General features: G+C 43.0%; 1 protein-coding gene and 1 long non-coding RNA gene across 4 annotated transcripts; one reads left to right on the top strand and one right to left on the bottom strand.

The window, feature by feature from the left end:
• Nucleotides 1-4,744: 4,744 nt before the first annotated feature.
• Nucleotides 4,745-10,979, bottom strand: LOC116148781 (uncharacterized). Of its 2 annotated transcripts, none has more exons than XR_004132332.2 (3): nucleotides 10,841-10,979; nucleotides 10,089-10,299; nucleotides 4,745-5,422 (listed from the first exon to the last, which is right to left on the bottom strand). It is a non-coding gene; the product is annotated as an uncharacterized LOC116148781 (long non-coding RNA). The 2 variants fall into 2 exon arrangements; XR_004132331.2 differs by having other exon boundaries at nucleotides 10,854-10,978.
• On the top strand, nucleotides 10,548-17,090 carry ZNF396 (zinc finger protein 396). 2 transcript variants are annotated; one of them, XM_031438961.2, is made up of 5 exons: nucleotides 10,548-10,627; nucleotides 12,846-13,336; nucleotides 13,605-13,749; nucleotides 14,586-15,087; nucleotides 15,473-17,090. In XM_031438961.2, the coding sequence occupies exons 2-5, from the start codon at nucleotides 12,917-12,919 to the stop codon at nucleotides 15,483-15,485; spliced, it is 1,080 nt and encodes a 359-aa protein (XP_031294821.1). In that variant the 5' UTR covers nucleotides 10,548-10,627; nucleotides 12,846-12,916; the 3' UTR covers nucleotides 15,486-17,090. The 2 variants fall into 2 exon arrangements, with proteins under 2 accessions (XP_031294821.1, XP_031294822.1); XM_031438962.2 differs by lacking the exon at nucleotides 10,548-10,627 and adding an exon at nucleotides 10,991-11,108.
• The last annotated feature ends 4,076 nt before the right edge of the window (nucleotides 17,091-21,166 follow it).

Below are 21,166 nucleotides of genomic sequence, written 5' to 3' on the forward strand. Positions count from 1 at the left end.
CTTCTGATTCTCTTCTTGGACTCCTTCTCTACACTGGGGTAAAACCCCAGTGCTGGTTAACCAGAACCATCCAGCCATCGGACGCAAGGAGCAGGTATCAAAGGGACAGGGATGTCACAAATCTCAAATGAGCACCAGCCCTGCCAGCCAGGCTCTCTGCACTCCTTGGTCAGGTCGCATCCATTCCCTCTGAATAGTCTCCTTCACCCTCTCTTTACTCTCCAACCTATCTCAAGCTCTGCAGAGATCCCCTGCTTCCAGGGGTAGTGAAAAGCCCTCTGCTCCTAGGAGTGGGGCAGGAACCCTCCTGGGCACAGAATCCTGCCCTAGAATAAAGTTCACAGCTGCTGTCACCCCTTGTGATCACTCCACTGAACACCTAACTCTGGCATGGGTTGCCAGCCTGGCTTTTATATGAAGCAAATGGGCTTCATGGAGATGGGCTCAGAGAACACTTTCCCCGCGGTAGGGCTACTTCTTCCCTGCCTCTTAGAGACGCACTCTGGCAGCTCTTCAGCCTTTTCTGGTTACTTATGAGTAACAAAAGATCCTCCAGTCACTGCAAGTTCAGTAATTAAAGTATGGTGTCCAGCATAATAATAATAAACTTCAAACTTCATATTTGGTCTGGGTTTCCCATCCTCTGCCATGACACCTGCAGGGGGAAAGGTCCTGATACATTTCTCTTTTCTCTCCAATTTGTTTTATGACTTTCGCTCCAGGATAGACCTCACTCAGGATAGAAGCGCAGGTGGAGCAGAAGTCCTCATACAACTTGGAATTCCATGATGCTCTGGCATCAGCCCTCTCCATGAAGCACTTTCCTCCCTGAGGTACTTCTGTGGGTTTTTCTAAGACCTCCTAGTCTCTGGGGATCTCTTTCCACCCTGTCGCTCAAGACCTTTCCTCAGTCTAATGGAGCCTCAGAACTTATTCTGTCGTGGGGTTCTGCCCTTCAGGCAGCCTTCTTGGTTGGGATATAAATCGACCCCATTCCAGCTTTCTCGCTTGAGTGGCCCAAGCCTGGTCCTTGAGAAACACCATGCATTCCCTCAGCCTCTGGAGGCTGTGGGAGCATCGGCCCCTCCTGTGCATCCCTGCCTCCTCCCCCTAAACACAGGCTAGAACCAGCATGCCCACGGCTCTCTCCAACATCCCCTCATCTGCAGCCTTTCATCAGCCTCTTAAACCTCTTTGCTGGGCCAGAGGTAGGAAGTCAGCGGGGGTCATAAGACCAGTTTTGGGAAACCTTTGTAAGCAGTCTTGATCGTCACTTGGAACGAACTGGGCCAGTGCTGACGCTAGCCTGTTCTCAATCCCACACGTCCTGCAGGTGCAATGTGTGGAGGGTTCACTTGTGACTGCTGTTGTTCTAAAGCAGGAAGGTGGGAACACCAGGAAATAGAAATGTCTTAAAGGGGAATGGGCAACCTAACCAGTTTAACACATCAGTGAAGGTTTTCAGCCTCCCCTCAGGCCCCATTGCAGGCTGTATTAGATTTTGCTCTAGAAGAGAGATAAAAACATTTATATACACCTGGGGGGGTGTCATAGCAACCAATATGGCATCCTTTGGCCCATATTCACATCTAGAAACCTGAATGTGAGCACAGGCGGTGATGACTCCTCTGGTTTGGCTGGGGATGCCACTTGCCTGGGGCTGACTCCCCAGATGGTAAAGCCACTGCACCCAGAACCGAAACCATGCGCTCTTTCAGAGAGGAATTTAGTACAAAGAGCTGTTGACTGAGGTGTTGCAGGGCTGGGGTGGGGTCGGGGATGCCAGGGAAAAGCAGACGAGGGAAGCTGTAAGGACTGAGTTACAGAACATGCCCCGAATGTGTGGCAAATCATATTTGACAAACTCAGAGGAAAGGGCTTGAAGAAGCGTCTTGGAGACTATCCAGGCTCTCCTTGGCAATCTCACTTGAGTTGCACAGGTGAAGAAATAATAGCAATAATAGTAATAGCTACATTTTTTTTAATATTTCCTTTTAGTGCAAAGGTTTTCCTAGATGCTTAGGAAATACTACCTCATTTATTGTTAGCTCATTTATTTCTCAGGGCAGTCCTATGGGGTAATTGCTCTCACTGGCTTTATTTTACAGATGAGGAGACTGAGACTCTGAGAGGTACGTTCACCTGCCCAGGTGCCCTGGCCAGGAAGGGCAGCACCAGGGGGCGGGCCTGTGATCACGACCCCTCGTCTGGCATAATTTCCATCACACCGTCACACGGCACGGCAGACAAGCTCACCTGGAACCAGGTGTAGGTTCAGAAAGGGCAGTGCAGACCTTTCCACATTTCAAGTTCAGAGTCCATAAGCAGTGCTATTGCTTCTGAAATATTAGATTGAAATGCCGAGGGTACAGCATGAAGTTCAGGCCACAGAAATAAAATCTAAGCTGTGAAAAGAGTTTCAGTCATATTCAGCAGGACCCCAGGGGTCCTGAGAGTCAGTCCTTTTCCAGGCCTCGAGAGAGGGCGCTGACAGATGTGAGACCAGGGGGAAGAAGGATGGGCATCCTGGTTGGGGGGGAGGGAGGGAGGACCAGGAGAGGAGAGGAGGCCTAGAGACCAAGGAGCAAACCCTCAGATAAGCGGGGAAAGTCTGAAAGAAAATACCAGTCCCTAAGAGGAAAGGGCCCTGGACAAGCGAAAAAACCTGTGTGAGAAGAGGGTGTGATACACCGAAGAAGGTCATGGAGGGGGCAAGGTGGGGGTGGAGGGATGTGTATGTGAAGGTCACGGGGCCTTGAGGGAACAGAGCAGACTGCAAGGAACAAAGAAGGGAGGACTAACCTCGGAAACTGCCCCGTGTTTGCAGACAGTGTTGGCTACGAGCCTTCACCCCTGCCATCAGAGCCCCTGAGTCGGCTGGTGTATACATTCCTGCACTCCCACCGCCGCCCTGGGCCCTCAGGGCTCCCACAGCACATCCCTCCACGCGCCCTCCCTCCCGTCCCACTGCCTCATCCAAATGCATCCCTGCCAACCATGCCAGCCTCTCAGAAGGAACATTGCAACTCGTCACCTCGGGACTCCTTGGGTCCCTAGCACGCCCTCCAAATGTATCACTCTTGTTCCCTCTGTGACCCCACGAGGCTACGAGTGCTTTAAATCATGACTTCTTTATCTGGATATCCCTCCAACAGCTCCCTGACCTCAAAGACAATTGTTTAGATGTTAACAGAAGCAGTTTGTCAACTCTATCAAAATGGAAGGGGTAGTCCCTTGGTCACAGCCAGAAGCCCTCGCTGAAACAATGGACTTGAAAACCTTATTCACCTTGCGCCCTCTTGTGGAGAGGAAGGCAAAGAACACTATTAATTATCTTGGAAGATGGAGATTTAGTTCTTTCCCTATCAGCACCACCTCCTCCTCTAATTGTAGTGATAATATAATCTTAATGAATTAAAATATATTTAAATATAAATATACTTTTCAATATTTAATCTTAAATTAACATTCTATATTTGTATATAAGTACTCTAAATATAGTTATAATACAATATTAATGAATAATCTTTACCATAAGCATAAGGAATACAGTCAATAATATGGTAATAACTTTGTACAGCGACAGATGGTTACTAGATCTATTGTGGTAATCATTTCTTAATGTATATAAATGTCAAAACACTATGTAGTACACCTAAAGCCAAAAAATGTTAGCCAGGAGGTGAAGAAAAGGGAGCCCTCGTATACTGTTGGTTGGAATGTAAATTAGTGCAGCCACTGTGGAAAACAGTATGGCGGTTTCTCAAAAAAATTAAAAACAGAACTACCATATGATCCAGCAATTCCACTCCTGGGTATATATCCAAAAAAAATTCCAAAATATTAATTTGAAAAGATTCATGCACCCCAATGTTCATGGCAGTATTATTTAAAATTGCCAAAATATGGAAGCAAATTAAGTGTCCATCAACAGATGAATGGATAAAGAAGATGTGATATATATAGAGAGATATACATAGATACATATATATGTAGTGGAATACTACTCAGTCATAAAAATGAATGAAAATTTGCCATTTGCAACAATATGGATGGACTTGGAGGGTATTAATGCTAAGTGAAATAAGTCAGACAGAGAAAGACAAATACCATATGATATCACTTACATGTGGAATGTAAAAAATACAACAAACTGGTGAATATAACAAAAAAAACCAGACTTACAAATATAGAGAACAAACTAGAGGTTCCATTTGAGATAGGGAAGGAGGGAGAGACAATATAGGGAATTGAGGATTAAGAGGTACAAACCATTATGACAAAATAAGTTACAAGGGTATATTGTACAACACAGGGAATATAGCCAATATTTTATAATAACTATATATGAAACATAACCTTTAAAAGTTGTGAATCACTATATTGTACATCTGTAACATACAATATTGTGCATCAACTATATTTCAATTGAAAAAAGAAGAGTGCCTTGGCTTTTCTTAATTCTTTGCATTTCCATATAAATGTTAGTATCAGTTTTTTAATTTATAGAGAAGTATTGAAATTTTTATTGGGATTGCATTAAATCTGCAGATAACTTTAGAAAGAACTGTCATTTTAAGTCATATTATAAATGTTATATAGTATATCTTAAAATAACTTTGATATATTAATCCAAAATAAAATATTTTACATAAATCTCTGCTCTATTATCAAGCAAAAGTTGATGAATTTGCAAAAATTTCCAAATAATTTTGAGAAATTATATATTAATGTCAAAGGTGATTTCTAGCTAGATTAGGTTGGGAAACATTGTATTAGCTGAAACACTGAATTTGGAGCAAGAAGCAGATTAATTAGTGTAGTAAGTGAATAAGGACAGTTATTTAATTTAGGGGTATTCAATTGTGTATGTATTCATGTGTGTATTTCTGATGGATAATGCAAAGAAGGAATGAGACAGTCTTAAAAGAGCTCAGGATCAAGTGGACTGGTGCTGGTGGAGGGGCAGGGGAATACAACAAGTAATAGGAGGAAAATTACATTCAGAATATAATTAGGTGTTAAATGTGTGATACAGTCAAGTTCTTCAAGGCCATGAGAAGAAAAAAATCACTGTAGAGTAGGGCAGCTGGAAGAAACCTCATGGTGAAACAAGCTGTGACTCAGATTTGAGAGGATAAGAGACACTTACAGGTTCAAAGAAGAGCTTGAGCAACAGCACAGAGATACAAGCAAGAGAGCCCTTTGGCTCTTCAGTTCCCTGAGCACCCTTCTTTGAACTTCTGTGCATCAATAAGACAACTCTAATTCTTACCTTAACAAAATACAATTTTCTGTCTTAAAAGTAAAACACCTTTCCTCAAAATGTAGAGGTGCCCAGGCTCCACAGGCACTGTATCCATCGCTGGTTATATTAATCAGTCCTCAAATTCAAGCAGAGTCCCACTGAACGTTCTGTTACCTAAAGAATAAATTGTAAAGCTAACTTTCAACTCTGTGTATGTAAAATAACAACAGAAAGGAGACAGAAGAACACAGTTACCATATACAATAAACACACGTATGTAATGAGCAAATAGGAAATATATGAAGCTACTTCCACCGTTGTTTCTACGATTTCTGTTATGAGGCTATCAATGTTACCATCTCTCCCTTTCCACTGCCCCGTCCACATCACATTTTCTTGATCCTCAGGCAGAAAGTCAGCTGGTTGGGGTTCTTTACCTACTAGAGTGACCCAGACCTTCACTCTCAGAGACTCTGAGTCTTCAGTCCCGCCCTTCCCGGTTTCTGTAGTTTTTCATTAAATTTTACTCCTGGGCGTGGAAGTACCAAGAGTCACTCTCATATAATCCCCTAGGTTTCATAGTCCTCTTTGCCTGCATTGAGCAGTAGCAGCCCAAGTTCGGGCACCTCACCTAAAGCCTAGAGTAACTGCTTTTCCTTTTTTTTTTTTTTTTTTTTTTTTGCCAATTGATAAATAGAATAAGAGCTCCAAAATGTCCAGAAGGCATGTTCACTTTCCAATTCAACTGAACTGTGTCTGCTGGTGGAAATCTTCCTCCCCTGGGGACTATGACTTCCAAACCAGTATTACTCAAACTTCTGGGGGAAGGAAGAAAATTTCTGCAAATGAGTTGCTGAGTTTGAGAGTGAAAGGAGCCACTCCCACCTCCACCCCTTGAAGCCCAGATCCATGTGTTCTGACTGTGGGAGAGAGACCATCACACAACAGTCACTGATTCAAAGCATATACTCCACACCGTAAGACAGAATCCCATTGTTCTGGGGGGGTTGTCTCCCAACTAGCACCACAATGGAGTCTTCAGAAAGTCATTCCAAATTTCAATTAGGCCAACTAACTGCTCCGAGGTGATGAGGAAGGCGGTAAGACCAGGTGACTCCATGGGCATAAGCCCATTGCTCTAGTTCCTTTGCTGTGAAATGAGCTTTTGATGAGAAGAACTCTGTGCAGAATACCAAGATAATGCATAAAGCAACCCATAAGTACCCAGATGGTAAGGCTGAAGTGTCATGTTCAGGGAAGGCAAATCCATATTTGGAATACACGTATATTCCAGGGAGGGTGAATCTCTGCCTCATCTATGAAGAAAGAGGTCCAGTATAATCAACCTGCCACCAGGTGGCTGGTTGGTCCCCATGGGGAGTGGTGCCAGTGCCATTTGAGAGGCTTAACACTGGTCTCTGCTGTTGACAGACTGTAACCAGGTCAGTCTCGGGTAGCTCAAGTCTGTGTCTTTGAGCCTATGCATAGTCTCCATCTTTCCCACTGTGGCCACTTCATTATGGCCTATGGAGCAAGCTCTGGGGTGACTGGGGTAAGGACTGACGTATGTACACAGAGTGTATCATTCTGGCCACTTGATTACTAGCAGCCTCCTCTGCAGTGCAGTCATGGCTCACTGGATAGAGAGAACTCTTGCGCCATGGTAGTGGATCTTGCTGGAAATCTTCCCTCAGGAGTACAAGGGAGGTATCTCACTGGAGGCACTGTGACTCCAAACTGCCCAAGAGGATACAGAAGGAAACTACTCAAGGGAGAGCCACATGCTGAGCCCGCACATCAGAACAAGGAAGGGAAGCCCCTTCGTCCTGCAGCGCTCCCTAGTGACAAATCACAACATCATGCTTGTTGGTAAAGGGAACCTGTTTAGGAGGCCACTTTCATGTTTACAGAGCAGGCAAAGAAGGGTGAATTTCAATAAACAGTTTAGCTGGCAAAGGCACTGAATTAGGTTGAATAGTGTCCCCTCATAGTTCATGTCCCCATGGAAGCTCAGAATGTGACCTTATTTAGTAATGCACATTTTTTGCAGATGTAATTAGTTAAGATGAGGGCATACTGGATTAGGGTGGGCCCTCCATCCAATGACTGTACTTCTGCCTGGAATATGGAGTTAACAGCAGTTTTCACTATCAAAGCAAGGAATTGGGAGAGCATGGCCAGTTGGTATAACGGGAAAAAGATGAACTCAGTTTGGGATGCTTCCTTAGCTGTTTTCCTAACTTGGTACTTCATTCATGTCTTTCACAAACGGACATATGGGTCCCCCATCCAAACTCTCATAGCTATTCAATGTGTACCCCCATCTGGACTTCCTATAGACACTGTATTATTCACCACTCTCTGGAAATCATAGTTCCATTGCAGGCAAATTGCTTTTTATTTCTAAAACTAAATTTCTTGACTTCCTAACCTATTATTCTTACAGAAATATGGCAGCCTGTCTCCAACACACCTGCCTCACATACCCTAGGCAAGGAAAAAATGGGAAACAGAGCCACCCCACTAAAAGCTTTTAACCAGGTAGAAAACAAATACGTTAGGATGAAAGGGTGTAGTGATGAAGGGGAACAGAAGTTGAGGAATGAAAGTCTCTATAATGTCATTATGAAGTGATTGCTCTCTTCCTTCACTGTGTAGTAAGTAGCTTATAAAATTTACAGGGAGTTTAATATACTTATACACGGGAAGCATTCAGATGTAGAGCACATTTGATATTTGTTTTCACATAATCTCACAAAATGTCTAATTATGTATTGTATGATTGTATGGTATTGATTATAGCATCTCATTCAGCCTCAGATTCAGTCTACCGAAAACTCCCCTCAAATGTCCACATAGGCCACTGTCAAACCTACTCATACCATCATTTTTAAAATTTCTTTAATGATACATTATCCACCCAGCTGTTAGCCTACCATCCAAGCAAACATCAGCCTTCTGAATGTTTCCTGAAATGTGCCTCCATCCTCACTCCTTCTGTAGTAGTTCGGACCTCCATCAGATGCAGCCTGGATCCCTGTAATAGCTTCAGAGCTGGTGGCCCTCCCTTGAGTTTGAGCTCCTTTCAAATCCATCCTTCAATACACATCATCATCAGAGAGTTCTATCTGAATTGCAGATATGCTTGAGCCACTCACTCAAGACCCTGCCTAAAATTTTAGTTCACAGCCTTTTACCTGGCCTGCCAAACACTAGACCCCTGCTTACTTCTTCACCCGCATCCTCAGCCCCTCCTAACCTGACATCCTTCAATCTAAATATTCCACTCTGGTCCCTCAGTCTGAAATGTATCAACACTCAGCTCTCTCCAACAGCTCCAATCCCTGTCTATCCACCCCCACCCCAGCATCTTCCTTTCTTTGTGCTTTTATAGCATCCTGTAGATAGCTGCATCCAAACATCTGCCACTTAGATTGGAATAGCCAACTTATATACTCTTCTCCTTAAGTAGTCTATCAGTTCTTAAAGAGCAAAAATCTGTATCTTACATTTGAATTCCCAGTATTTACCATGAATCTGGTATATAGCACACGTACACTCTACTGGGACCTTGTTCCTACTCATTTCTTTCCTCTCTACCCCCAAACATTAAAACAAAACAAAAGCTTGTCCTTTATCTAGTTTACTGTGAACTACTGTGAACTATTGTAGACAATCTTTTACATTTGATCCTTTAAAAAACAAAACAAAACAAAAACTTTAGCTTCTTGGCTGTAGCTATTGGGTAGAATCCTAACTGATGAATTCACTCCTGACTTCTTACCGAATCATGTGGCTTTTCAGTTCCTTATTCTCCTTGTAGTTTTTGACTGCTATCCATTTTCTCCTCAAACCACCTTCTAAGGACTTCACTCTACAGCCAAACATTGCCCTTGAGGAATTGTTTCAAACTCCTCATTACCTTGAGTCACTTAATCTACCAACTGTCACCATAAACAGATTCCCTTGTACACTTTGGGTTATTTCTGTTAGCAGTTACCTCAGCAAAAAAGTCTTATCCCATGAAAGCCCTCTGTTGAAGAATTCTTTTAAAAAAAAATTCTTCACCAACTTAATGCTTATTAAAGCATTTTTAGGAACATTTTTGATACATACAATTTGAAATATTTGCTAACTTTTTCTCTAGTGGTCATAGTTGTTTGTGCTATGTTAGAAGTTACTAAAAATGAAGTAATAATAAAAAGAAACACTACATTAAAAGCAAGGTGATATAACAGAAGTGAAATAAATGCAAAAAGTCTTCTACAATGGAATAATTTTTAAATTTACATCCATAAAAGATTTTTGTTGAGAAAAAATGTGTCACACTAAAGCTCTTATATTTACTCTTACGAAAAAAATGTGCTAAATGGAATTTCAATCAACTATATACATCTCTTAAACATTTTAATAAACTTTGAAAAATTTGAGAAATAGTTTTAAAAATTCTTCAAATTTAACGTCATTGTAGGTCAATTACGGTGTAAGTTTCTCTCCTAATTCCCTAGATCTGGTATAGACTGAGTAAACCAGCCTTTTCTCTCACCACTTCAGACTTCAGTACTAACATACCTTTTTTGTTTGTTTTTGCTCATACCAAAAAGATTTTTTTCTTGTTGTTGTTCCTTATTAATTTTCAATCCTCTCCCTAATTCCCCACTTCCCTCTCCAAGTATATTCCCAAGAGTTCCTAGGGAAAGTGGGTGGAGGAGGAAGTCAGCATGAAGGGCTGTGGCCTTGTATTTCATTAAGCCTCAGATTTATTTTTAAATTTACTTAATATTATCTGAGGAAATACATATGCATTGGTGCGAAAATATGTGCGTGCGCGGGTTCTCACCTTTTCCAGGGCCATTAGTTCTTCTTGTGAAGGCATGGGGTGAGGGGGTGTTTGTGTGGAGGAGTCAAACCAGTTCCTTACAACAATACTTGGGAGTGTAGCCAACCTCACGGGAGCAGACGGAATTACAGGAAAGTTGTGCGTAGCGGTAGACAGCACATAGGTCTCCCCTGTGACCTTGGGAAAGTCACAGAAACTTCGGGTTTATTCCCTGTAAAATAGGAATAACCATACTGGGTTACTGGACGAGTAAACGAAATAATGTTAAGTAAAAGTACTCTGAGAAATAATAATGTTGGTTTCTCTGAACGGGGACCCCAAGCTGCTGGACTTGCATCCATCGGGGTTTTGCTCTTCCCCTATTCCGAGAGCTGCCTCTCCGGGAGCCTGAAGTGGCGGCGGTGGCTCGTCTCCATGGCAACCATTCGGTCATCCCGAGCCCCGCCCCCTCCCAGCCCAGAGGACCGGAAGCAGCTTCCAATGGGGCGCTTCCCCCCTTTTCTCCCCCACAACGCGGGGTCGTCCTTCCCAGGCCGGAGGTGAGAGCTGAGGGATATTCGCACCACTAGGCCTCGGGAAGAAGCGTCGGTCACCTGGGGGGCGGGGAAGGGATGGCCGCGGCCTTGGCGCCGCCTCACGACAGCCGCCCCCACCCCTCCCAACGCGCTACGGCGCACCCCCTCTTCATACCTCTTTCCCTCCCACCCCAGCTACCTCTTCCTCACGCCTGCCCGCTTCTCCACGGCCCCTACCTCGTCCCCTCACCTCCTGGCCTCTCGCAGCGCGTCCGCGCACCGCCTCTCCTCGTCCTCCCCCAGGCGCTCGGTGACCCCTGACCTCCGCCCTGAAAGCCGGACCTCCTCCCATCACCCCCCGCGCGCTTACCTGCCCTCCGGCGCACCCTCCCCCCACGCCCATTCGCCTCGTGCGGGCTCGCGGAGTTGGGTCACCGTCGGCGAGCGGCGTCGTGTGGTGGAGGAAGGTGTCCCGGGACCGTCGGGGGCCGGCTCGCTGGAGGAGGTATTTCCAAGACAGAGTCGGTCCCCTCAGGGAAGACCCCTGGATCTGCGATCCTGGGCGAAATCTCCCTTATGGGCACCCAGTTTGTTACAGACCCACGGGCTGTATTGGGGGTTCGGTGGTACTGGAGGGTTCGGTCTCTTGGGTAGAGCAGAGAGCAATTATGCATTCGGCTCTTGGTGCCGTAGAGAGTGCGTCCTGGACGGCGGCCACTCTCCTGCGACTTCGAGAGGCTGCGTTAGCTTAGGGGCTCCCTTTGTAACTTCCCTAGACGGCTCCAGACACGTGGCCTCAAACCCTTCCTGCCCCTCGTATCTCGACCCCAGATTCTGTTTTGGGCCAGAATCATCTGGGTCTGCTGCTCCTTATCTGGGCCGGGACCCCGGCCACCGGCTCTGGACCTCTCAACACCGTAGAAAGTGTGGATGACCCGGACTCAGACCCCAGCCCTGCTCCGTTTGTCTTTGGTCTCCTTACCTGAGCTTGACCTGATCTTGCCCGAACTTGCCCTGGCGGGTTCCTCATCTACAATATGGCGATGAAAATATCCTTACAGTGCTTTTAATGAGGCTTTAAATGAGTTTATATTTATTAAGATGCTTAGCACATAGTAAATTCTCCGTATGTCAGCTGTTACCGTTTGCAGTGCAGCACATCACTGTATAAAGTTTTATCATTTATTTGGTAACAACTTTGACTCCCCTGCTAGAGTATAAGCTTTATGCAGCCACAGGCTTTGTTCAGGTCCCCTACATATCATTCAGTGCTTAGAAGAGTTCTCAGTGAAGTGGGAGTAAAATGATAAAGAAAAAATAGGGGCGTGTATATTTTTAACTAGTCATCAGTTACTAGTGATACATCTGCTAAAATGCTGCTAAGGAAAGTGTCCCACCCCCTTCCTGCTAACAAGCTGGTGATACTCGGAGAAACCACTGCCCCCATACATCACTATGTTGCTGGTGAAATTGTGATTTGATACACTTTCCTATAATTTATTTGATAATACATAGCAAGACATTTGCCACTCTTCCTTTGACCCCAATAAGTCAAGTCCTTGGGACATCCTTGAAGGAAATAATTTGAAAGGAGAAAAACAGTATATTTTTCTGAAGATGTGCCTCCTAGCAGTATTTATAATAGTAAAAATTAGAAATAACCTCAATAAAGAGATGGGTATGTAAATAATATAGACATTACAGATGAGCAGTAGATATGAACATGAAAAAATGGAAATATATTAAAATGAAGGAATATGCGATTACTTTTTTCTTTCGAGTGGTTCATTTAATACCAAAGTAATGTTTTAAAAATTAGTAAATTCCAAAAAAAAAAATAACACAAAAATACTTCTCTCATGAGACTTAGGGCTCCTTGTGGCAGGCTGGAAAAATTAATTGGCTCTTTGAGCTTGCCCCAGAGTTATAACTTTCCTCAGGCTTCCCTTATTTCTAGTCTTCAGGAGCTCCTCTGCAGCCCTGGCTGATCTCTAATTGTGCTATTTAGTCAGCCTCGTGGGCATGATTTTCAGAATAAGTTGCAAATTACTCATGCATATGAGTTAATGCATTTAAGCTCTTTGATTTTCTTAAAGAAGGAAGTATTCTTTGAAATCATGGTTTATGTGAAGATTAAGGACAGTACTTTCTGTACAGTCTTATGTCTCTAATCTTAGTTATATTGTTCTAAGAAGCACTTGTCTTTGTCTTGTTTCCACTTGTCTCTTTAATCATATTTAAGGAGTGTCCATGAGGAGAGTCTCACCTCCTTGAAGATTAAAGCCTGGTGGTCCTGAACTATTCCCAGTCCAAATGTCTGCAAAATTGAGAGAGTCGTCAAAACTCCTTCCACGAACTTCTGAGGACCCTGACTGCATTCTGGTGGTGAAGATGGAAGAGGGAGGGCAGGCCGGCAATACGGTCTCTGGCCGCCACTGGAGCAGCTTCTATAGCTCAGAGACCTACCGCCAGCGGTTCAGGCAGTTTGACTACCAGGAATCATCTGGGCCCCGGGAGGCCCTGAGCCGGCTCCGCGAGCTGTGCTGTCAGTGGCTGAGGCCGGAGGTGCACACCAAGGAGCAGATCCTGGAGCTGCTGGTGCTGGAGCAGTTCCTGGCCATGCTGCCTGAGGAGCTGCAGGCCTGGTTTCAGGAGAACCGGCCAGAGAGTGGAGAGGAAGCCGTGGTGATGCTGGAGGAGCTGGAGGAAGAGCATGATGGGGAGGTGGAACAGGTGAGAGTGGCCGTGGGGATGAGTGGCAAGGCTGAGGCAGGAGCTCTGACGCTTCATTGCGGGTAGATCTCCCAGATGGTACTCTCACTCAGGACACCTTGATGTGTAGTGTGGCCAGTGTTCTTCCAGCTGTGCCAGGAAATAGAATGTGCCCCTGCTTTCTCCCTCCCTTGCCCTGCGTCCCAGGATAGTTTCTTCTCTGTTATTTTATCCTCAAGTCTCAACCTGATTCCTTTCTTCAACCTCAGTTGTACCAAACTGTTTCTAGGTCTTCTTCGGGCAAAATGAAGACATGCTTGCAAAGAAGCTACCAACTTGTGAGATCACTCAGGAGACGCCACGTAGCCAGCTGAAGCCCACAAAAAAGCAGCTGCCATGGGCATCGAAGGAGCTTCACTCCTTAAAGCAAAACGGTGAGGGGCAGAGTTCAGTTTGTGGTGAGGGGTGCGAAGGTGGCCTCAGCCCACCACTCACATCTCGGCTGCTTTCTGCAGGAGGTCTCCCGTGTGTCCTGCTAGTGCACATTCTCATTTCCTTCTAGATTCTTATATCTTTTAGTGTTTTGAATCCTTGACATCATCTTCATCACGATTTCCAAATCTTTTTTAAGCAGCATGACCCTTTTCTCAGTGAAATTTTATGTGAAGTTGCAATATATAAAACGGATGAAAACACAGCTGCCTTGACTGAAGCAGCAGCAAGCAGTCTCAGCCTGCAAGGGCTTCTGCTCAGCCCTGTTCCCACCTCTTCTGCCTTCAGGCAGGCCCTGAGGTCCTTTTAAGAGACCCCTCAAGGTCATGGTCTAGAGACTGTGATTCCTTTATCATAATTCTTGTTTATTGATACTGTTGTAGTGAATCTTGCTTACCCCTACCCACTGCCACATTTGATTCCTCTCCTGCAGTGGCTCCTTTGCTTCTCCAATACTTCCTCATCTTTTAGGTCTTTTCTTTTCTTCCAGGCTTAACTCAATCTCTGATATATCTTTTTACCCCTACTCACCATTCTGCCTTTCACACAGAGCTTTTCATCTTTAGAGTTGACTGCCTCAGCTGTATATAAACCTTTATCTTTTGCCTTAAGATCTTCTCAGTGTGTTCTGCCTTTCCCTGTCTATCTTCCACTTTGTGATACTGTATTACAAACATGCTACCTGAAAAATAATCTCTGTATACTTCATTTGGATTGTTCCTTTCTTTCCTTCCAAACAGAGAACTGGTTACATTTGCTTTTCTGTGTATTATTGCAGATAAAGACACCGGAGCTTTAAATGTGAAATCAGCTTCAAGGCAAAAGACTTCTTCAGGCAAAGAACCACATTACAAAGTTTCTAACACCCTTCATGTGAATGCTTCCCAGAGTTTCACATTTAGAGGATCCTGTGAACAAGAGAGAAAGTCTGAAAGAAGACAAGGAAGCCGTCCTCGAAAAAAACAACACAAGTGTGATGAATGTGGCAAAGTCTTTAGTCAGAGCTCAGCCCTTAATCTACATCAGCGAATCCACAGTGGAGAGAAACCTTATACATGTGACGTGTGTGCAAAGGCTTTCAGCCGGAGTGCAGTCCTGATTCAGCATCGACGAATCCACACTGGAGAAAAACCCTTCAAATGTCACGAATGTGGGAAAGCCTTTAGTCAGAGCTCAAACCTCTTCCGACACAGGAAAAAGTCTCATCAGTGTTATGAGGGAATCAAAGCATTTACTGAGAACTTTTTCAACAGGGGAGAAGACACAGGCACCAATACTCCGTTAGTATAAATCGGTGGTTTCAGTGGGCACCGGTTTCCTTTGAAAGGTTATAAAAGCCACAGGAGAGAATGTAGAATATTTTCTGTCAGCATCGTTTGCTTTTCTGCTTTTCAGTATAGTGTTAATTCAGATGTTTGAGATCCTAAAACTTAAATCAGATTTCCATCCCCAGTGCAGCTCTTGAAAAGACATTCTCAGATATGTTCTACAATGTTTCCATTATTAACACAAATGATGACCTAGTATGTTCCTTTTTAAACAAGTACATTTTCCCTGTTGGAAAGAAATATGAGTTACTCAGTAGATAAATGAATATTCTCCATTATTTGAGCATTGGAGTTCTTAGACCAAAGAATTAATTTCCTATTTTATTTTCTGTTCCAGATGCAAAATATGAGAATGGGATTGAGGAGACCCAAAAGAATATGTAGCTGAAGACCTAGGCTGAAATGTCCAGGGTCCTTGTTAGGAAGCAGGTGAGTAAAGGAACTTTACTCATCTCTTATGAAAACTCACCAGAACCCACATACTGGGTGTTTTTTTTTTCCAATTTTTAAGTTGAGATATAGTTGATGTACAATATTAAGAACCTACATATTGTTAATGATACTAAATAATTTCCTGTGTAGGAAAAAATAATCTCCTTTACAATTTATATTGTAAATAATCTCGGTGAAAGCATTAAGGTGGCTCGGCATGTCTTCAGGGAGTGGCCTAAACACAGTGAATGTTCTGATAACGACCAGTGCTATCTGTGGGTGCTTGTATAAAGCTGATGATCACTTTAACATAAAGAAACAAGGGAGATGAAGAAAAGTCTGTCCAAACAAGACTGACGTTACCCAAATATTGGCAAGTGCAGCATGTAATAGAGAAGACTACACCTTACCTGGAAATGGGAACCCTTAACAGCTCTCATGACTGTCCTTCAGCGTTCTTCATGTCCCCTGTTCTGGCATAAATCAGCTGTGAACATGTTTCAGGCATCACAAGACAACCTTTACAGGGTCTTATGCAGTTTTAGTGAGATGAATTTCTGGACAGCCTATCATGACATAAGACCCTGGATTTTGGTGCTTTTATACAAATGAGGAAATCAATAAAGTTCAATGTCCATTGAGTTTTACCCACATTTAATTCAATCAGATTCTCTGTTTAAAAAGTAATTAGAGGAAGGTATAGCTCAAGTGCTAGAGCACATACTTAGCATGCATGAGGTCCTGGGTTCAATCCCTAGTACCTCCATTGAAAAAGCAAATAAATAAATCTAATTACCTCCCCCCTGCAAAAATAAAATAAATAAAAATTAAAACTAGATAAATAAATAGACAGACAGAAATAAACCTAATTACCTCCAGCCCCGCAAAAAAAGCAAAAAATAAGTAAACAGTAAATGATGGTATGTTTTTAAAATTATTCTAACAGTCTATAACATCATGTCCCCTCCTCCAGGGATCCTTGATAAACTTCTGTATGTATTATAACAATACATGGATTATTGTGTCTCTCACAGTGCCTCAGTTACCCAATATGGAACCATGGGAAGTGAAGGTCCTTAGAAGAAGGGAAAAGAGGGCTCATGGTGAACTAAATTCCTCAAGAAGTGTAAACATTTCGTTATCAGAAAATCCACCCATATCTAGTGCTTGGAGTAACTCCAGAAACAAATGAGGGATTATGTGCTCTGCTTAGTTAGAATTATGCTAAATATTAGATTAGTAAGGGGAGAGGTGAATACAAATTTTAATTTTAGAATTTTCTGATAGTGATTATACTTTGTAGCTCTAGCAAATATGAATATATACTGGGTTTTGTATATTCCCATTTATTAAAAATGTAGACATTCTTGTTATTTGGGTCTCATTCTCTTTGTAATTAAAGAGAGGAACAAGCCATCTATTAAAGCAGCAAATGCCTCAAGAGATGTGTATTGTGAATTACTGCTTAATCATGGAAAAAGGTTTTTGGTACCATGTGAATAAAATGACAGAATCTAAATCAAGTATTCTGTGGGAAGTGTCTGTCTCCCCTTGGTGCCACCATAAACTTTGCAAGATTACATTCTCTTCATTGTGAATAATCTGAACTTCTCCACCAGAAGGTGATGTGAATCATACCATCTTTGAAGGATGAATCTTTAAAGGGTGTTGCTGTGTACTTTGAGTTCTCCTGCGCTTACATGGGTCTCTAAAAAGTAGGTTTATCTGACTGGAGAATTAATATGACTTGGGTTAACCTTGATACAAATTAGCATATTAGCACCCCCATTAAGTTGATTAATTACCATAGATAGTAAATACTCCAAAATAAGATATTTTTTAGATGAATTTCACTTCATCTGAGCCCTTATTATCTATAATCCTATGTTCCCTCTTTTCCTCTCTCCTATTCTCTTCAGAGACCAGATCAGATGTTTGTCACTGTCCTTAAAACTTCCTGTATCAGGAATGCTTCTGTATACAAAATCTACCTTCGGTTTTGGCTCAAGCAAATAAGACTGCAACCAGAAATTGGCGGGGAGTGGGGGCGAGTTGCTGCTGGCTGTCAGTCAGCAGCTGAACAATGACTGGTCTGGCTGCTGTCTCTGCAATTCTTTGGGCCTTTCCATCATTCTCATTTTCTCAGCTCCGGGAATGGTCTCTGGGGTCAAGTCAGGAAGAAAGAGGAAGTGGGGCTCCAGCCATAGTCATTTCCTTTACAAGGAAAAGTAAAACCCTTCTGAGAAACCCTAGCAAAATTCTGTTTATGTTTCCTTGTTGCAAATGTGTCTGGTAAAGCAAGTGTTTTCAACCTCGAGAGGGAAAGCAGGGCAGATGGGGATTGGGAGCCTTGCTGAGTCAGCCAACAGTGTTTGCCATACTCCTTGGCCGCCTTCCTCTTGGGCAGATGGCTATGATTTTGTCCCCTTCGATACCAAAAAAAAGAACCCATAATCTCATGCCACCAAATTTGTCAACTTACCTATATGTCACCCATCCTTTACTCTCCCTATCAGAATGAAAGAGGGGTCTTTCTGTCCCTCATCATTCCTTCCGACCTCTGAAGGATGTTGGCTGCCATCAGTCCTTCTCCTTCTCTTTTATGCATTGTTTGTCTTCCTTCAGGATCCATTTCTTTAACATTTATATATTTATGATATGACCCATGCTGCAACCCTATACTTTTCTGGTATATTCTTAGAAAATTCAAGATGATGGCTAACCCCTGAGTGGGGGGAGCAAAAGGGCCCTCAGTTGTGCCTTCCTCATATGCATCCACCTCTTTCAACCACAGTGAACATTCTAAAGCATAAATTTGATTATGCCCCTTCCTTGTTTAAAACATAAGCCTCCCATTCTTTTAACGTAAAGTCAGAATTCCTAAACGAGGCTTTTGAGGCTCTTCATGATCTGACTGACCACAGTTTACCATTTCAGCATTCTCTCATTATTGCCTCCTTAATACTCTATGCCAAAGGCACTCTGAATTAGAAATCCTGCCCCTGGGCCTTTGTATATGTTCCTTTTAAACTCTTTTCCAGCTTCCACACTTTATCTAACTCCTGTGTATTCTTCAGGTTTTAGTTTAGCTGCCACTTCTTCCAGGAAGCCTACCATAACACCCAAAGCGTAAGTTGGGATCACCACTACACCCTCCTGTTGATTCCATAACAGTCTATCACCCTGGCATTACATTTATCACATAAAATAAAATATTTTAAAAATATCAAACTGCAAATACGGCCCAAGGAAGAGGAGGTTGAATGATACTTTGAGAAGAAAAAAGTCATGAGATAGCAAAAAAAAAAAAAAAAAAAGAAAAAGAAAAGAAAAAGCCCTCCCAATCCTGAGAATGGTGAGACAGAAGGTCAGACACAGGTGTCCTTTCATCTCTGCACTGAACCCCTGCAGAAATAGAGGGGGTTAGGAGAGAACTTGAAAGGGGAGAAATGACTCACTTGTCATTGAGTGCATTGGGAAAACAATTGCTGAACAGACGTTTTGTGCGACAACACTGGACTATTGTAAAAGTAGCAATGCAGTGTTAGCAAACGGTCTCTACCATGTGACTTAGAACATGTGTAACCATTCCCCAAGCCTGATGGGTCCTTGGAAAATAGCTGATTAAACCAACTAGAGAGTTGGGATCATTGGGTAGAGTAACTTTGTATATCTTGTAGCTAAGAGCTGCAGGACCCCGCAGACCCAGAACTGTGGGTCTCAGCCACACCTTAGACAGGTGGCTAGAACGGTGGTGGAGGCAAGTTATCAGGGAAGGGATACTGGCCCCCTGCCTCGCTGAGGGAACAGAGCACTTGCTGCTGCAGGTTTGCTGAGCAAGCACCACAGCAGACCAGCTGCCCAGAATAGAAACCAGAGAAGATCAGGAGGACAGCAGGCCCGTCTGAGACCCAATCCACAGCACCACCTCCCCACGGGGAGTGTAAACTTCCTGCCCAGACATCCAGATGGCAGAGAAGGGCAGAGGGAGAAACAGCCATGATAGACAGTTGAACTTAAAACAGACTGAATAATTTAATTCAGTTCTTTCACCACCACCACGCCCCACAAAATGGGGCGAGGATTCAAACAAAAACATCAGTTATAAAAAAATAAGCTCCATTTTCCTTTGCACATTTGAGAAGTAATGTGATTTCTTTTTAACCCCAGTAAATCTGCTTCTGCGTTGCCCTCACAATTTTGTGTTTCTTGAGAGCATGAGCTGCTTCCTTCACTGGCGTTTCTCAGGCATCTGGCACAGTACATGGCACATAATAGGCACTCAAATACTTGTGGAATGAAAGTGTTTGCAAATCACTTATAAAAAAAAATCCAAGAGATTATCATACTAAGTGAAATAAGTCAGCCAGAGAAAGACAAATATATGATATCACTTACATGTGGAATCTTAAAAAATGATACAAACGAATTTATTTACAAAACAAATAGACTTCCTGATATAGAAAACAAATTTGTGATTACCAAAGGGGAAGAGGGGGATAAATTAGGAATTTGGATTAAAAGGACCTATTATATATCTCAGATATTTAATATCTTATAATAACCTAATGGAAAAGAATCTGAAAAAGAGTATATATATGTGTGTATATTTATACCTGAATCACTTTGCTGTCCACCTGAAATGGTGTAAATCAGCTATACTTCAATTAAAAAAGAATGAAACAACCCATTTTTAAAAATGAGCAAAAGACATGAGTAGACACATCTTTCTCCAAAGAAGATACACAAATAGCCAATAAGTATAGGAAAAGATGTTCAATATCACTAATCATTTGGGAAATGCAAATCAAAATCTCAGTGAGATACCACCTCATATCCATCATGATGGCTGATTAAAAATACAGAAATAACAGGTGCCAAGGATGTGGAGACATTGCAACCCTTGTGCATTGCTGATGGGAATGTAAAATGTTGCAGAAACTGGAAAACAGTTCGGTGGTTCCTCAAAAAGCTAAACAGAGAACTACCATGGCAATTCCACTCCTAGTGTTTACCCAGAAGTTGAAAGCATGGACCCAAACAGACACTTGTACACCCGTGTTCACAGCAGAATTATTCACAATAGCCAAAAGGTGGGAGCAACCCAAGTTTCCATCAGTAAATCAATGGATCAGCAAAAATACGGGATGTACATACAGCGAAACCTTATTCAGCCTTAAAAAGCAATGAAATTCCAGTATAGGTATCCTCCACTTGTCCCAAGTTCGCTTTACGCCACTTCACTTTTACAGAAGACCTACATTAGTACAGGTTTCTCCCTCTGACTGAAAGTGGAATGTTCTACAGAAACTTGTAAGCCCAAATGGCGTAAAGCAAAGAAGCAATTACCTTAGACACAGCTGGAAGCTATGGCAGCGTGGCGCTGAGATGCTTAGCTCTCAGGGAAGGCGTTAGGCGGTGCCCTTCTCACTGCTTGGGCCGCGCGTGCTACCTCTGGAATGGCTTGCCAAAAAACAAATGCTGAACGCTATCTTTGCATTTTGCCTTTTTTCTTAAAAGTGGAAATGCTACCAGTATATTTTAAGTGCTCAGAGGGAGAGATTTCTGAGCTGAGGGGAAGGAATGAGAGCTCCAAAAT

This window comes from Camelus dromedarius, chromosome 32 (assembly GCF_036321535.1).
Source record: "Camelus dromedarius isolate mCamDro1 chromosome 32, mCamDro1.pat, whole genome shotgun sequence".
NCBI classification, from domain to species: domain Eukaryota; kingdom Metazoa; phylum Chordata; class Mammalia; order Artiodactyla; family Camelidae; genus Camelus; species Camelus dromedarius.